Source organism: Homalodisca vitripennis, chromosome 5 (genome assembly GCF_021130785.1).
Source record: "Homalodisca vitripennis isolate AUS2020 chromosome 5, UT_GWSS_2.1, whole genome shotgun sequence".
Classification (NCBI taxonomy): domain Eukaryota; kingdom Metazoa; phylum Arthropoda; class Insecta; order Hemiptera; family Cicadellidae; genus Homalodisca; species Homalodisca vitripennis.
In genome coordinates, this window is record NC_060211.1 from 166746469 (window position 1) to 166762525 (window position 16057).

The 16057-nt window shown below is 31.1% G+C and overlaps 1 protein-coding gene across 1 annotated transcript in view; it reads right to left on the reverse strand.

Moving 5' to 3' along the window:
• Positions 1-10887: 10887 nt before the first annotated feature.
• Positions 10888-16057, reverse strand: part of LOC124363105 — a 62793-nt gene continuing 57623 nt past the window's right edge. The window contains exons 14-16 of the mRNA XM_046818229.1: positions 15508-15794; positions 14317-14486; positions 10888-12132 (exon numbers count right to left, since the gene is read on the reverse strand). Coding sequence (XP_046674185.1) covers positions 11860-12132; positions 14317-14486; positions 15508-15794 — 730 coding nt within the window. The 3' untranslated portion in view covers positions 10888-11859. The remainder of the gene's footprint in view (positions 12133-14316; positions 14487-15507; positions 15795-16057) is intronic.

Below are 16057 nucleotides of genomic sequence, written 5' to 3' on the forward strand. Positions count from 1 at the left end.
GCTGTCTCATATGTATGCTAGAGATGAGAATGCACAGTTTTATAAAGAGGAATTTAAATTTATGGTAATTCATAATAAATTAGTTAACAATATTTGCTTCTATTCAAGTTAGGTGTGGATCAAATTTTACTATAACATGTAAAAAACATTCTGGTTTGGAAACCATTTGAACAAAATTGGAAACCGATCATAGTGAACATTTTTATTGCCATTTATAATAAATACTTAATAGTTCCGTAATTGTATCCTAACTTATGTTTCTAATTGAAATAAAATAGTTTAAACTATGAGGCTGAATCAAAAATGAAACTGGGTTTAAAATTATTATATTCTTTGTAATTGGATTACAATCAGTATCTCCCTCTACATCTAATCTATTCTATTCTTGGCATTTTCTCACTATATTACATTTTTCCTATATGATGAATTAGTCAAAAGGATCATACAATACCATGTAAAAATGTTAAAAAACATTTGATTTCCCTCTTTCTATCTGTATATGAATCATATATGAATCACACAAGGTACTGTTGCAATATTTAAAAATGTATTTGTCTTACTAATATCTATTTTTAGAAAAAACCTTTTTAATATTGGCACTACAAGTGTAAAAACTTTAAAATTTAACTCACTATAAAATTTGATTTACAATATTAATAGCTGCCATATCTCTTTCTTAGCCAGAAATTATTAGATATTATTTCGTGAGACAAATTCCTAAGGAAACTTACAATGCTCTAATCTACACCATAATTTTTTTAGTGAGAGACTAATCCCATTTTTAGCTTTGTACCTTTCTTTACGGGTAACTGGCCTGTACGAGGATTTTATCAAATGGAATAAGGAGAAGAGTTGGTACAGTACATTTTCAACAGTACCTATATTAAGTGTAACAGTCACAGATAAGACTGGAGCCTGCGCTATGTCTAACGCAGACACAAAGTCTAATATCTTGGACCTTGAGGCCAGGTCTCACAGCTGTTTATTTGTAAGTAATAAACGTGTAGCCAAAAATAATTTAGGTATGTGTTTATAATGCATTTTTTGTGACTTACGTGTAATTTCTGACCAAACAAACAAATAAAACAAGAAAATTATCTAAGACAAATCCTTAATGACTTTTTTGAACAATCTACCAAATTTTTTCAGGGTACATTTTTATTAAAGAATCCAATCCCTCTTTTCGATTCTCTGATACCAACAGATTTTCGCCATATGTGCAGATTGGTGACTTTAATATCATATCTGCAAGAAATTCAATAAAAACCACTTGTTAAGTCCTTTAGTGATTCTTTGTTTAAAGTTTGTTATTGCCGATGGAAGGTTTGAAAGGATAAAATAGGATTTTGGAAATTTGCCATCGATATGTGTTACAAAATGTATAACGATGGCAAATGTCCGAAATCCTATTGTCCTTTATTGTTGGAAATTTACAGAGAACTGTAAAAAAAAACTCTGTTTCATGTTTGATACACTCTGTAGTTTTGTTTTATTAAATACAGACAACAAAGAACTAAGTTTAAGGCTGGGAAACCATGCATTTCTGTTGTAAACTCTATTGTAGTGATCAGTGGATTGTTTATATTTGAGTGTGTGGCGGTATATGAACTTGGGTATAAGTTTATTGGTTTTATAAATCTGTACGGTTGCTGTAATTTGAAATACTTATTGTTATTCGAAATTGGGTAATTATGTTTAACCCTTAGTGGTCAGATTTCTTTTTTCAAAACTCCACGAAAGCTCAAAAGGCCACTAATGTTACAATCGGTAATGCAAGCCCTTCACTGATGTGTACATTTTATGACAGATGTGGTGGGCTTGTTTCCCCTTTAACTTTTTAATGACTGGTATAGATTATACATAATTTGTAACTCTATGGGAATTATTGTACTAGCATGCATGGGTTCTGTTCAGGAAGTAGTTAAGGTTAAATCATGTAAGAAATGCAGAAAACCATACTTGACATCTTGACTGCAGAGTGTTTTTATTACTGTATTTTTGACCCATTGAGGAAGCCTTTTGGGCCAAGCTCAGAATGGTTTGTTTGGACTAGACGTAGAGTCGTAGGTCTGGCTTGTATCCAGTTTAATAACGACTGTAATAATATGGAGGTCACAGATAGTTTTATTGCTGACCTATTGTTTTGATTCTTTGTTTTGATTCTTGTTTGGACTTCTCATATTTTGACTGACTTTGATTGTTTTACCGGTTATGATCAATAAATCAGTCAGCTGTTTTTTTATAGTGGATGTATGGATTTCATTGTCATTTTGAAAAATGTATAAATATTGTTTTATATTTCAGTTTTTGTAGCTGTACTTTTTTTCCAAGAACTGTTCTTAAAGATATTGTTAAATAACTCACAAATACAGTATTTCAGTATTTACTGCAGTGCATAAAGTCAACATACAAATTTATATTTTTAAATCCAGTGTTATAAAAAAATGAGGTTAAAAATTAAAATAAAAGTTTTTCAATTGATAAAAAATTCTTTGATGAAACATGATTCAAGCTCAACATTTTTCAAAGATAGTAGTAACAATTTAAACAAAATTTTTACTACTTTACTTATTTTAATTGCTTCCAACACAAGGGAGCAGTAATAAATAGCCAGGGCCATACTCAACTTTGGCGGACCATGGAAAAGATATTCAGCCGGGTCCTGTCATGCCCCGCCACCACTCCATCTGCTTCCATCACTCCGCAAACCCCCCCCCATTGTTATCCCATTGACAACATCTTATTATTTTGGTAACAATAGTAAGAGTCAGTAGTAAGTTACAGTTATGAGATTGAGCTATCTCATCAGCCGACACGGTCCCTTCAAATAAACATGTGGCGGACCCGGTAAAATTGTCTGAAAATACCAGTCTGAGTACGTTTCTATAGATAACCGCTTCCTCAGTGGGTCAATTCTGATTTAATTTTTAAGATCCCTTTTACACTTTTTAGCTTTGTAATGAACGTTGCCTCGTAAGTTGTATAATTCGTACAAGATGATGATGATAAGAATTTCCATTATAATCTTGAATTTCATTTTAATCACCAAAAAAGTTAAAAGTATTACAAGATGTTATTAAGTTTGATATTTCAGTGCCTCAAAAATTTAGATGTAACTAAACCGACAGTGGGGATTCATTGTCTAAGAGACTATTTCACTTCAAGGTAAACACAATGAAAAAGTCGTACCGTATATTTAAGTATATACAGTATTCACCTATGTATACTGATAATTTTTCTGGAGAATTTATAAAAACTCAAGTCCCGTTTTATACATTTTCATAATACGTTGTGACGAAATGCTGTTATGTTGATGATTTGTTGAATATTGATCGGGATATAATATTATTGTTCGAAACAGTGATGTGTATAAACTAGACGGCCTATAAGCATGTAAATACGTTGTAAATATATACATAGTACATTGTTGTTATAATGCTGTTACCTGTTAATAATATTATATCACCTACAAATAATGGTATTGCTCACAAAATGGACAGGAAAATTAATTGCTCATTACTGTTATGTTTTATAGAGTTCTCATTTCCCTCTCAAATTTTTACATTGTCTGCATCTTTCATAGGTAATAAACTGAACGCTAACTCTTCTATATCTAAAGTCTTAAGGATTCTGTAAGCATCGTTAATCTAATAATAATAATTATAGTCACCGTAATAACTGAATCTTATATACAGTATACAAATTTTACTAAATTATATCACTGTGAGTGTATATTTTTTGCTTTCTCCAATGTACAAAGTATTGTGATGGCACAAAAAAAGAGATTTTGAGGTTTTGGTGAAAATGTATGTTTCTGTGTCTATTTGTCCATCCAACCATATTCAGATCACACAGATAGTCTGATTTCAATGAAATTTTGCATATAGTTTGTAATTAATATCTTCAGATAATGTTTTTAAAGGTTTTGGATTTTTGCTAAAAAAATGGCTCCAAACATGTATGGTTTATGACGATTGTGACAATTTTATTTCATAAATTACAAGTTTATTTTAAATTATAGCCACGAACGCAATTCAAATTATGATACCAACAAAATGTATGATATAATTTAGGTGAAATTTGGCTTGAACATTTCTAATATTTTTACAACTCTTAAATTTGTTATTGATGTGATTTGTTTCACCAGATACTATTATTTTCATAAAAAAATATTGTGTTTTCTTCAAAAAAGAAAATAAAAAAATTATTTGCACTCAATATTGATTAAATTTGTACTACTACTACTATCTCATTAGATGCCATCAAAAATACGCCATCAAAAATACAACAAACAAAAATTCCAAATAAATTTGGCACAAACGTTATAAATAACAGACTAAATTCATATGTTGGGTTATGTAAGTCCTTTACATCCCTTAATAAAACATTTTATTGTAACCTTAAATTAATTCCAATCTGAAACATGTTTAGTGTAGAGCCGGTGATAGTTCATTAAATAAGTTGTAAGTACCTATTAAGAAAATATAAAGCTGTAATTTGAACAAAAATTACCTTTAAAACTTGGAACTTGGTTTAAAAATTGGCTGTTAACATAAACACAATAATTTTAGTACATGTTATTTTTTGTTAGTAACTAAAATGAACAAAATTGTGTGTTTTTTTAATTTAACTAAAAAGAGCCATCTATTAAAAAGAGATTGAGAAGTGCAAAACAATTTTTCAGTATTAAAAGTTTATTATTATATGAGTCTTTCATTGATAAAAGTCTTGTCAACATGAAATAGGGATTTCAGTTATAATGCATGATGAAAAAGCTACGAAGACGTTGATGAGCGAGAGTTTTTCATGTATGCATAATATACATAAAAGTGTGTATAGTGTTGCATAAGCAATGTGGGAAAGTTGTACCTGTTATGTGGTACCACTGTATTTACTAATACCAATATCCTGCTGAGATATAAAAAAAATTAACTTGTGGTTTTTGCATTGTCTTTGGTTAAAATGTTGTCACTCTTGTAAAATAATATAGGAAATGTCCTTATTTTTTTACAAATAATACTGAGTGTCTCAAAATGGCAACTGTCCTTTTTAATGTATTTATTACAAGAAAAAAAAATCTGCCATTGAAATCATCAACACGTAATCATTATACAAGTAACATTGGTGGAGGTATTTAATCATTATCTGAACAAATTCTACTAAAGGATATTTTGATATATATATATATATATATATATATATATATATATATATATATATATATCTTTTTTATTTCTGATTTTAAAATGTAAAGTTAATTAAACTCACATTCTAAACTAAACAGTTATACATTTTAACTGTGTTCTTTGTTGGGTCAGTGTTAAAAAAAATGTTTAAATAGCTTTAAAAGAAGACGTTATTATAATGCTGAACTGACGTTTATCGGATTTCATGAAGAATTAAATAAAAACCAATAATTTCAATAATTCTTTTAGTTACACACTGAACTTGAGGTACATATAGGTTGATGAGGATTACAAAGTACGTTGTTTTAATTTTAACCACGTAAAAACCGTTTTAAGTTTTTCCGGACTAAAAATTAATGTTAGTATCAGTAGGCCTCGAGTGACTTTACTGGTATACAAATTCAAATGTAATAATTTCGACTCAATTTTTTACATACATTATAAAATGAATTAAGGTCAATAAATAATTTTAGATATAGCCACTGATTTCGTGTGTGTAAAAATCAATAAAAATATATTTATTGCTAAAATGTCTATTTGTATTAAATTTCTGTTGCTTAGATCATGTGATTTATAAAATTCAACACAAATTATGAAGCGATTAGGATTAATGCTTTTTGTATTATTTAGGGTGCTGTTAACTCATGGATTTAGTTGATTAATTACATTTTATCCCTCATGCATGCTATTAGTAAAAATAATGTATTCATAAACAATCAAAAGTAATTCAGTTTTATCGTGCTTGTTATTTTGTGACATTCAGTATATAAAATGTATCATTTGTAAATCGTAGTTTCAAGAATAAAAAAAAAGTAAAATTTATTTTCCACCCAAAAAAAATATTAATAAAACAGCTACCTCAAATGAATACAATAGTAGTTATGTAGGTTTTACATAGGAGTATACAATTTTTATATGTTGAAATGGTTAACTTAATTTAAATTTTCTATTTTTTAACGTGTGTTGAAAACCACAAGTTTAAAAACCATTGCAATGTTTTGACAATAATTACCATTATCTTATTACTGTCTCTTTTATTTTGCCATCACATCTATTGTTGGTTTTATTAAATTTTTAAGATGCTATATGTAATGATTCAGCAAAATAATAAAAATAATCTTGATAACCAACTATTGGAAAATAATACAAGTAATTTATTAAATTTGCAGACACACTCGTTTTAATTGTTATAAAATTTATGCTAAAATATATTGACTTTGTAAATTAATAAAGTGCTAAAAAGTAAATCATAACTGATCAATTAATTTTACATCTAAAAAAATGAATTGTGGGAATATTTTTAAATGTTGTTTTAAAGTACAATTTAAGGTAAACCATTTAAGCATTTTATTTTCAATAAAATTTTATGAGTATTCCATAAGTGTAAGTTTGACGTAGCATGTAGTACGACAGTGATAACTAAATAGTTAGCATCTTCTCAGGACGTTTGAAGTCCAAAAATGTACAAAATTAGATATTATTCCAAAGTACGCGTTTCTTGTAGCCCCAAAATAAAAGTAGCACGGTTTCTGTATTGAGAGTCAGGACAGTTAAACTGGGTCAGATACAAAGTCTAAGTTTATCGTGAATCTATTGTAAATGAACCGTTCTTATAATTTAAGTACTATTTCATAGTTGTAATCTTACGTGTACTTACTTAGTGATGCTGCTTAGTATAAGTTGATCTGTATTGTCCATCAGAGTCGTATACACTTTTAGAATTGAATTTTTTTACTTACACGTGTTGTGTATTATAATTATTTGTGTAAGGAATAGATGAAATCCGTCCTTCAGCCAGGACATGTTGTGTTCCACCATATATTTTTTAAATAATTTTTCATCGGTATAATTTAGAGGAAACAGTAATCTGAGTTGTGAAATAAAAGTTTTGTTGATAACGCTTATTTGTTGAGTTTTTAGAATTGTACTTAAGATGACTTAACCGTCTCAGGACCTGTGTGTGATCCACTATCAGAACATATTTATGCACATGATCTATCACATGTTTGTATGAAACAATAATTTTTTCTATTAATTATTGCATTAAAAATGAATATGTGAGGGAGAAAACACGTCTCGACAGTTCAGTAAAGCAGAGAACAGAGAAGGTACATGCTACCACTGCGTCAATAATTTGAAAAAAATATTATTTGGCGATTTTCATTTTATGGTTGATGTTTAAATACTGAGGAATCAAATATTGTTACTTTCTGAAGAGTTTAATTTATACCAACGATCTGGTCATTGATTTTGTTGCCATGGGCAGTGTCTATTACATGAATCAGAGCACAAAATGTACAGTGAATTTGTTTCTTCAAAGCCAAATATTTGCCATATTGTATATGTTTACAGTTTTCAAAGTGTGCTGTGATCATATAAAGTTGACATTTTCTATCCCGGGTTGTGAGAATTTGTTTGATTTGGTGATTTGAGCAAAGATTTGTAGTAATGTGACGGTAAATTGTGCTTGAATGTAATTTTTTATCATAAAACATTCAATGATTTCTTTACAAAAATAAATAAATAAAATGTCCTTGTTTAGAAGAAAATAATGGTCAATTAAATGTGATGGATTCCAATTTCAGTGGTTGAATAAAACAATTTTAAATAAAAATATAGCATTTAACAATTTAATGATTAAATATGTTATTTTTCAAACAAAACTTTTATTGCAATACAATGAATTTTGATTTGGAGTAACGATTGAAAATTTCAAGCCTATCAACATTTGTGTTTTTTAGCAGGTAAAGAAAAGTACTTAAAAACCCAAAAAAATGTGCTATAGAACTCCAAACGAGACAAAATTCAAAACGTTTCAATATCATTCTCATGAAATTGCCATTATAAAAAATTGAATTTTAATTCTAAATCAATCAACGTATTTGGTATATAAACATGAAGCATTCAATGTACACATAACGTGTAACAAAGAGATGGGTTTTTGTGAATTCTGTCTCCGTATGTCTTAAACAAAAATAAAATTATGATGAAAAGTGGCAAACTCCCAACATTCGGTTTATAAATCACTGCTTGTTGTAGTGCCAAAAATGCATTAGTAGTGCCTAAGAAATAATTAAAATATGATAATAAGTTTAATGTATAAAAAATTATACGCAACCAAACGTTAACTGAACACATATAAAATTACTGTACATCGTAGATGTAAATAATTTGCTTAGACCAACAAAACTTTAATGTCAATTTGTTGTCATATAATTCATATTTTTAGGGAATTGCACCCAGTTCTAAGTGAACTGAGACACTAATTATTATTGGAATTATTTAGGAGACTGTTCAAATTTATTCTGTAACAATGCACACAAAATCACTAAAGCCGAATTTGTAAGAAATATCCAGTCCGTTATTTTAGTCTATACCTTGAAACATATTGGTTATTTTTGTAACATTAAAACTAATGTTCTGAAATTTATATGCAGCAATGCATTTCAAACTAAATTGTGAAGAATCCTGTGTTTCATAAAAACGCAAATGACATCTAGATCTGTCAGGAAAATATATTTAAATATGAAAGTAAAGAGGTACTTACTGTTTTTATGGAGGGTCTATGACGTATTAATTCTCTTTATTAGGCTGATTTTGCTAATATCTATTCAAATAATAAAAAAAAATTAAGAAATGTGATAATTTTAAATTTTGTTTAAATTGTGTTCAAGACAGCATAATAAATCTCAGATTCCTGTTTTCAGATAGGTTTAGGAAATGTTAACCTAGCATAATACTCGTGCCATAGCCAACTACTATAGTGATTTAGCCATAGCTAGTGAGTTGTATTTGATAGATTTGTCATTTTTCTGTAGGAAAAGTAATACATATGAAAGATCAATTAACCATAATGCAGTTATTATTAGGGTAATTTAATTTTGAAATCATTTACTGGTTGATGATACGTTTGCAGATGGTTCTGCTTGTTGCCGTTGTCGAGCAACTTGTAATTTGCCACAGTTTTATAAGTAACATTAATTAGATGTAAACCGAATAGTACAGTAATAAAAATTAATTGATCATTAACGTGTTGTATGATAAAATGAAGCAACATTTTTTAACCTTTTAACAGAGCGGTTTGTAAAGTACAGTTTAAGACAGTGTGTATAAAGCTTAAATATGATATTAAACATGGATATAAATTTGTCAGCTTTGCTTTGCACAAATGCTCAATGTTGCTAGACCAAAAGACTGTTGTGTGTAGGCTTGTACATAGAGCATGCTCCCACTGCGCATTCCAGCTTATCCGTTCATTATTTCCGCAGATTATGTTACGCTCCGTATTGTTATTACAGAAATTAGCTTAAAAAATTGTGATATTTTCATTTTGTATTGCTTTTGCTAATACAGTGTAATGTTATTGATATTTTTAATATTGTTGTTAAATATCTTGTGTTATTAAACATATTGAATTGTTACGGTTTGTTGTTCTTTTTAATTATTCACCATGGAATCCCACATAATGATGTTTATAATTTAGGAGATGAGAGTAATTTGTATTGTATAAGCACGTAAATTGTTCAGTAAATTAATAGAGAGATTTCTACTAAGAAAGAAATCTGTCGTAAGCCTCGTTTTGGTAGATGTTAAAATGGAACCTTATGAAAGGGTAAAACAATGTAAAATGATAATATCCTATCAGATCATATATTTTTAGATGATGCATTCAAAACCAACCATCAGATACGTAAATAACAGTTAAATCAATGTCTTGAGACAATTGATATAAAGACCAACTATCTGGCTTAAAATGGCTAATTTCAAACTCTATCTCATTGGCTGATGGTGATATAACTCTTATTTACATAAATAATATATGTGTCAAGTTAAAAAAAGTATAATATGAGTAAATATTATCGTTTCATAATTTTCAACATTCTTGATAACCTCTCATTTCAACCCCCAATACAAATATTATGGCTGACAATATTTTTCTTTCTTGACAAAAATTCACCTCTTGATCTAATGAAAAATTATGAGACTAAATTGGCTTTTGACTTTTAGTACATCTAGTCTTCACTACAAATGCAGTTGTAATCAAAACTCTTTTTCTCTTTAATCTGTATACTTTAAAGTATGTAAATCACTATTCTTCCTTGAATCTCTAGAATTATTTGTTTCATATACATGTTGTAAAAATTACTAGTTAAAAAAAGACGGTAGTCAGAATTGTTTTTGACATGTTTTATAATCACTGATGGAAAAGTAAGAAAGTTCATGTAGAGAGTGGAGCTGTATCATGATTTAAATCACAAATCAATATGACATCAGTTATCCCACAAGCTGACAGCTTTTTGCTAATGTGATGCTGTCTCTTTGGTAACTGGCTCTGCCAGTTTTGGTTAACTTCTTTTGAATGAAGATTAATATCCACAGCAAGAATATCTGAAGATATTTGAAGATTTTATTTAAAAGCAGTGTGAACAGAATAGCTTAGTAATTAGTTGTAGTTCAAATTATGTCTGTTATTGGCAATATCATGTTATTGAAAAAAATCAATGTCATCCTCCTTCTTCCAAAAAGTACAAGAAAAACAGCACCAATGCATTGCGAACTGCAAAATTTGCAGTATGAACTACGTTACAATATTGATTATGCAGGTTTTCCCTTAAACAGGGTCTTACTGAACCTGCTCAGAAAATATGTTTCATTGCTCAAGAGAATTATCATTTGGTGGGGGAATAAAAATTCAGGTAAATACAAATCAATACAAAAATGTTTATTTAACATAAATAAAATAACTTATAAACGTTAACTATTTTTAAGGTCCTGCTTTGAGTGTAGTCGCACGTTACATTTGATTTACAATTCTGATGAACTAAATTAAATATTAACAGTCTTAATAATATAAATCACATGAAAGATCAAAATTGCAAAGAAACCCTTTACCCCATGTAACGTGCAAGACACTCAAAGTGGGTTCTTGGATGATTAAATGCAAACTAAAATATTATTTTTAATGGAATAAATCAATGGAATGCAAAAAAGTATTATATATCAACAATCTAAAACACACAGTATTTTTTAACAGTGAGTAATAAAACTAAAAACTTTGAATTTAGAATTTCTGTGTAGAAAACGATCTTATCACTAATCGCAGGACTATGAATGTATGTCATGGAATTCTTTACAGAAACATTGATTTTGCACCATAAAGCTCTTCTGTCACGCTATTAATATTGGACTAATTATCACAATTATTACAATAAAATTAAATGGAAGACTATATTTCTAATAAAAGATGTTCTGTAACGACAATTTCATTAATAAAGAGTAATAATTATTGATGGTCCCCCAAAAATCTCTCTATTTAAAATATTATGAACTTTGAGCAGTATGAACAGGTACAATTCACTATTGCTATTTACAACTATGAAATGTGATTTGCTACGACTGAATGAGTTGGTTTACAAACTAACTCACAACTGCAGCGGGTTTCAGTGGCACTGGGTTTAAGGACATTTTACAAGTTTCAAACACGGAGCATAGATATCAACAACTAATATACAGGATAAGAATATCTGTCTATTATCAAATACACAGGAAGTACAAGTTGAAAGTTTCGCGTATGAAAACCACATAGAAAAAGATGTGTTTGATTTTGCTATTTAAATCTTTGGATATTTTACAGAATTCTGTACTTGAAAAAAATAACGAATTTCGTATGCGATTACCAACAATCTCGCTCATCACTGCCGTCACTGCACTCTATGTAGCCGTTGCAGATCCTTGCGGGAGGCAAACACTCTCCTAAGGGACACCTGTGTCCATGACAGGTGCTGTTCAGTCTGCCGACGTGTCCGTTCTTGCTCTCGTCGGCCATGCTGGTGTGCACCCAGTTGACATAGTTGGCCACTTTGGTGTACACTCCGGGCCTGTTTGCTCTGGCGCAGCCGTAACCATTGCTGGTCACTCCCATTAGAGACCAATGTCCATCATTTTCCTGTTGAATAAAAATTGTGTAAATAATGCTCAGTTTCCCCTATAAACCATTTTATAGTTGATACTTTAGTTTTGCTTTCAACAATGTATACACATGTACATAATAATAAGTAAAGAATTTTGAACTGAATTGAGTTTTCCAAAAAAAAGTTGACTAAGCTTAGCAACATGTTTTAGTAAACATATTATTTTGGGATGGGTTGTGTAAGGCTAGGGCGTACTAGATTATATTGGGGGTTGTCTGTATAATCTCTCAGAGCCTTTTAAATTGTTCCAGGTTACCTGAGTAAAATTGCTGGAAGTAATAGCTGAACTTGTGGTGATAAATACACATTTTCCCTCTTTACATGATATGAATTCCTTCATTTGTGATATAATATTAGAAAATTAGGAAGTCAAAGATGAGGAAGTAGACAAAGAACTTCAGGTATGAAATAAATATGTACAGTATCACAGCCACAAGATGGTGGTAGTACCGAGTACTCCAGGTCTTGAGTGCTTACCAAACTGTCTCCGAAATGGCCATCCTTGTGGTGGCAAGGGTCATTCTAATCTACCAGCTCACTGTTGAAAGGAAGCAGGTGAGAGGGAGTGATGTCTGGATTAATGCGGGTTTTAGTGGGTGGGAATCCCTATTACCAGCAGAATACGCTGATTATACCAGTAAACTAGCATTTTCCCCATGATCACAAGAAAAAAAACAGTATTACAACATTTGAGGTAAAACTCAAAGGGAAATATCAGGATTGTGATTCTAAAGGGGCATAAAGAAGTACTTGTTCCTTCTTGCGTAAAGCTAAAAACATATAAAGTCCTACAAGGAATTTAGTGGAGAACTTGCAAATGGAATAGATGACTGCACATAACATAGATATGGATAGGAAGGATTGATACAATGTGAATATTAAGTTAAGCTCCAGTTCAACTTCCTCCTAGTGCAGCTTCTGGAATCTGACGCTGTCACAAGCTTGAGTTCTGAAATCTGGATTTATGTTCATCAGAAGAGATCCAAAAAGAGTCAGCGATGAAGAAGCTGCAAATGAACTCTTTACATCATTTCAACATCAGAGACACCTAAACTACAAAATACAGTATAATCTAGGTGAAGGGAACATTCTCATTGTCTCATCAAGTGCACAATTGAGTGCACTTCTCATCGCTGAGTTTTTTGGATTTTAGGATTCAAGTCTTTGACAGTGTCAGATTCCAGACGCTACATTAAGAGGAAAGTGAACTGGAACTGAACTCAACATTCACATTAAATTAACCCTTTTCACCATGTCTAAGTTATGTGTATAAAACTCAGTTGCTCCACCGTACTTAGAGATTTTGGCTAAAACATTGTAGTGCATTCAATTAACCAAGAAGAAGAGTAGTCTATAATTTTTTTCAATGATAAGGTACACGGTTAGCTTAGCAGAGTTTCTCTCATACTTCAATAATTAGTGAATTTGTAGATACCATATGTGTACATTGTGTTCATTTACATTTCTCACTAAGATGGAGCATAGATTCATCGCTAAAAATTAGAAATGTGCCATCTTCCATAACTTCTAACATTTGATCACAAAATTCAATACACTCTTTTTTATTAGAAATTTGTTTGTTATTATTTTATGAAACACCAAAAATAATATAACTAATTAAAAAAATAAATGTTCATTCTCAGATTCTGTTTTGTAATTGACTTCAAGCGCATAAAGAAACAATTCTAATATATACATTTTATGAAACATTTAGTAATGATTTAAAAAATATATAGTTTAAATGACTTTAAAATTAGATATTTACACTTTTGAAGTATATTTAAAAAAATCTACAAACCCAATTATTTTTAATTTATAAGGGAATAAACAAAAAAACCATTATATCCATGTTGTCACATAATGTGTTCAAGGCCTTAATACTTGATAATAATGAGAAGTTTGATTCTTTCTTCTTTGCTAACATATGAGTTGTATTACAATTGAATAATTTACAACTTCAAAAATAATGTAATATGATGCAAACGTGATATGGTGAAACGTAATATGATGCAATGTAATATGATGCTACGTAATCAGGCCAGATATCTGGCGCTGCCACTTGAACAACAGCCTACTGCTCCGTATTTCGGCACCTGTCTCTTCTAGAGTTAAAGGAAGTGGTTGAGGGCAACTCATATAGAACATAAGAGAGCATGTACCTGACACATGAGAGGTCCCCCCGAGTCTCCCAGGCAGGCGTCTCGGCCCCCTCTGTCGTAACCCGCACAGAACATGTTCTCTGTGACCTTGTACAGAGGTAGGAACAGCGTACGTTTACGGCATTCTGAAGTAGAGATCACAGGCAGCTGCACCTCTTGCAATGTGTCAGCTGAAAATTTTACTGTTCTTAATACTCATCTAAAGATAAACTAAATAACTTACCCTTTGTTAATAATTATCAAGTTGATTATAACCTACACATTACCTTGTGGTTCTTTTACTAAAACTTATAAAAAAATACAGCAACTTTAAACCACCTGTTGTAGGAGAGAAAATCGTACAAAAACAATAGCTAAATGAATGATCATATCTACAAAGTATTCAAGTACTAGGCTAGTCTTGCTTACAATTATTTAATAGCTTATTCTGTCACTTGTTATCTCTGTTATGTTGTTCTATTTTTGTCTGTCATTTGTTACCAGTTTTAATGTAGACTAAGAACAAATAATCTGTCTCTGTAACATAATGTGTGGTAATATTAATTAATTGATCAAAATCATTGAAGCTGATTAAAATTGGTTAGTTTCACATTAAATTTAAACAGGTGTTAAAATTATTGAAACATTTTTCAGTACATTCCCTCATATGACCTGCCGGTACCGGCTGTTGATCGGAATGGCAAAAAGTTGGATAACCCTTGCTCATAATAAGCAAAAGAATATATTTCACAGAAGTATAAAATAATGTTAGCTAAAAATAAAAAGGTTTTTTTTTGTATAACAAGAAGCTGAGAAATTGCACTTCGTGGGGGCCTTCGTGGGGGGGGGGGGTGCTGCTTTTGGAGTGACAGGAAATTCTGGATGGGTAAGGTTGGGGGTAGGGGCCGTCTCCTGTTAAGATCCATGAGGAAGGATTTTGGGCATTAATCTCATTTATGTCTCCTTAGAAGAAGGGAAGCCAGCTCAGCACCAGCCTTTCTATTAAAATAATAAAAGTTTACAATGTGCTGTACACAGCAACTAAATGATGATAATCTGAAAGTCTGCTGTTATTGTTTGAAAAGTTTTGACGTTATTGCCTCATACCGAAAACAAGCTGGTGGTTGAATATCCTGAGGAGTCTGATATGAGAGGCTCTACTTTATTACTATTGAAAAATGTCATTATTAGTCATAATGAAGTTTAACTTACGAAATATCCTTCCAATTTCGAACAACTGTCCCCAGCCAATGACGGTGCACATCTTCCCGTCTCTCAAGATAGCGTTGGGCTGTGGCAGGCAGATCGGACGAACGTAGTTGGTGAGGCTCACGGGTCTCTCCATCTGCAGGAGTGAGATGTCGTTGATGAAGCCTGAGTCCACGTAGTTAGGGTGGAGGAGGATGCGGGACACCACCCTCAGCTGTTCGTAAGGAGAAGGCAAGTTGGTTCCTCGACGCAGAGCTCCCAGTCTGGCCACCCAGTAGTCATCCAGAGCGCTACACAGAGTCTTATTTTAACTGCAGTCCTTGACCACTTACAATTTTGTGGGGAAGGTTGCAATTCATGTTGTAGCAAGTAATTTAGGATCAGAACACTAACTTGTGACTGGTTGTATGGTAGTAAAAAACATTCAGGGGTGGAATTAGTGGTAAATAACGTTGCAGCAGATAATTTACTCGATACAATTAACACTCCAGTGGGCGCGCGGAGTACAGGTGTCCTCCACTGATTTTGTTTTGCGTGACTACAAGGGTTGGCA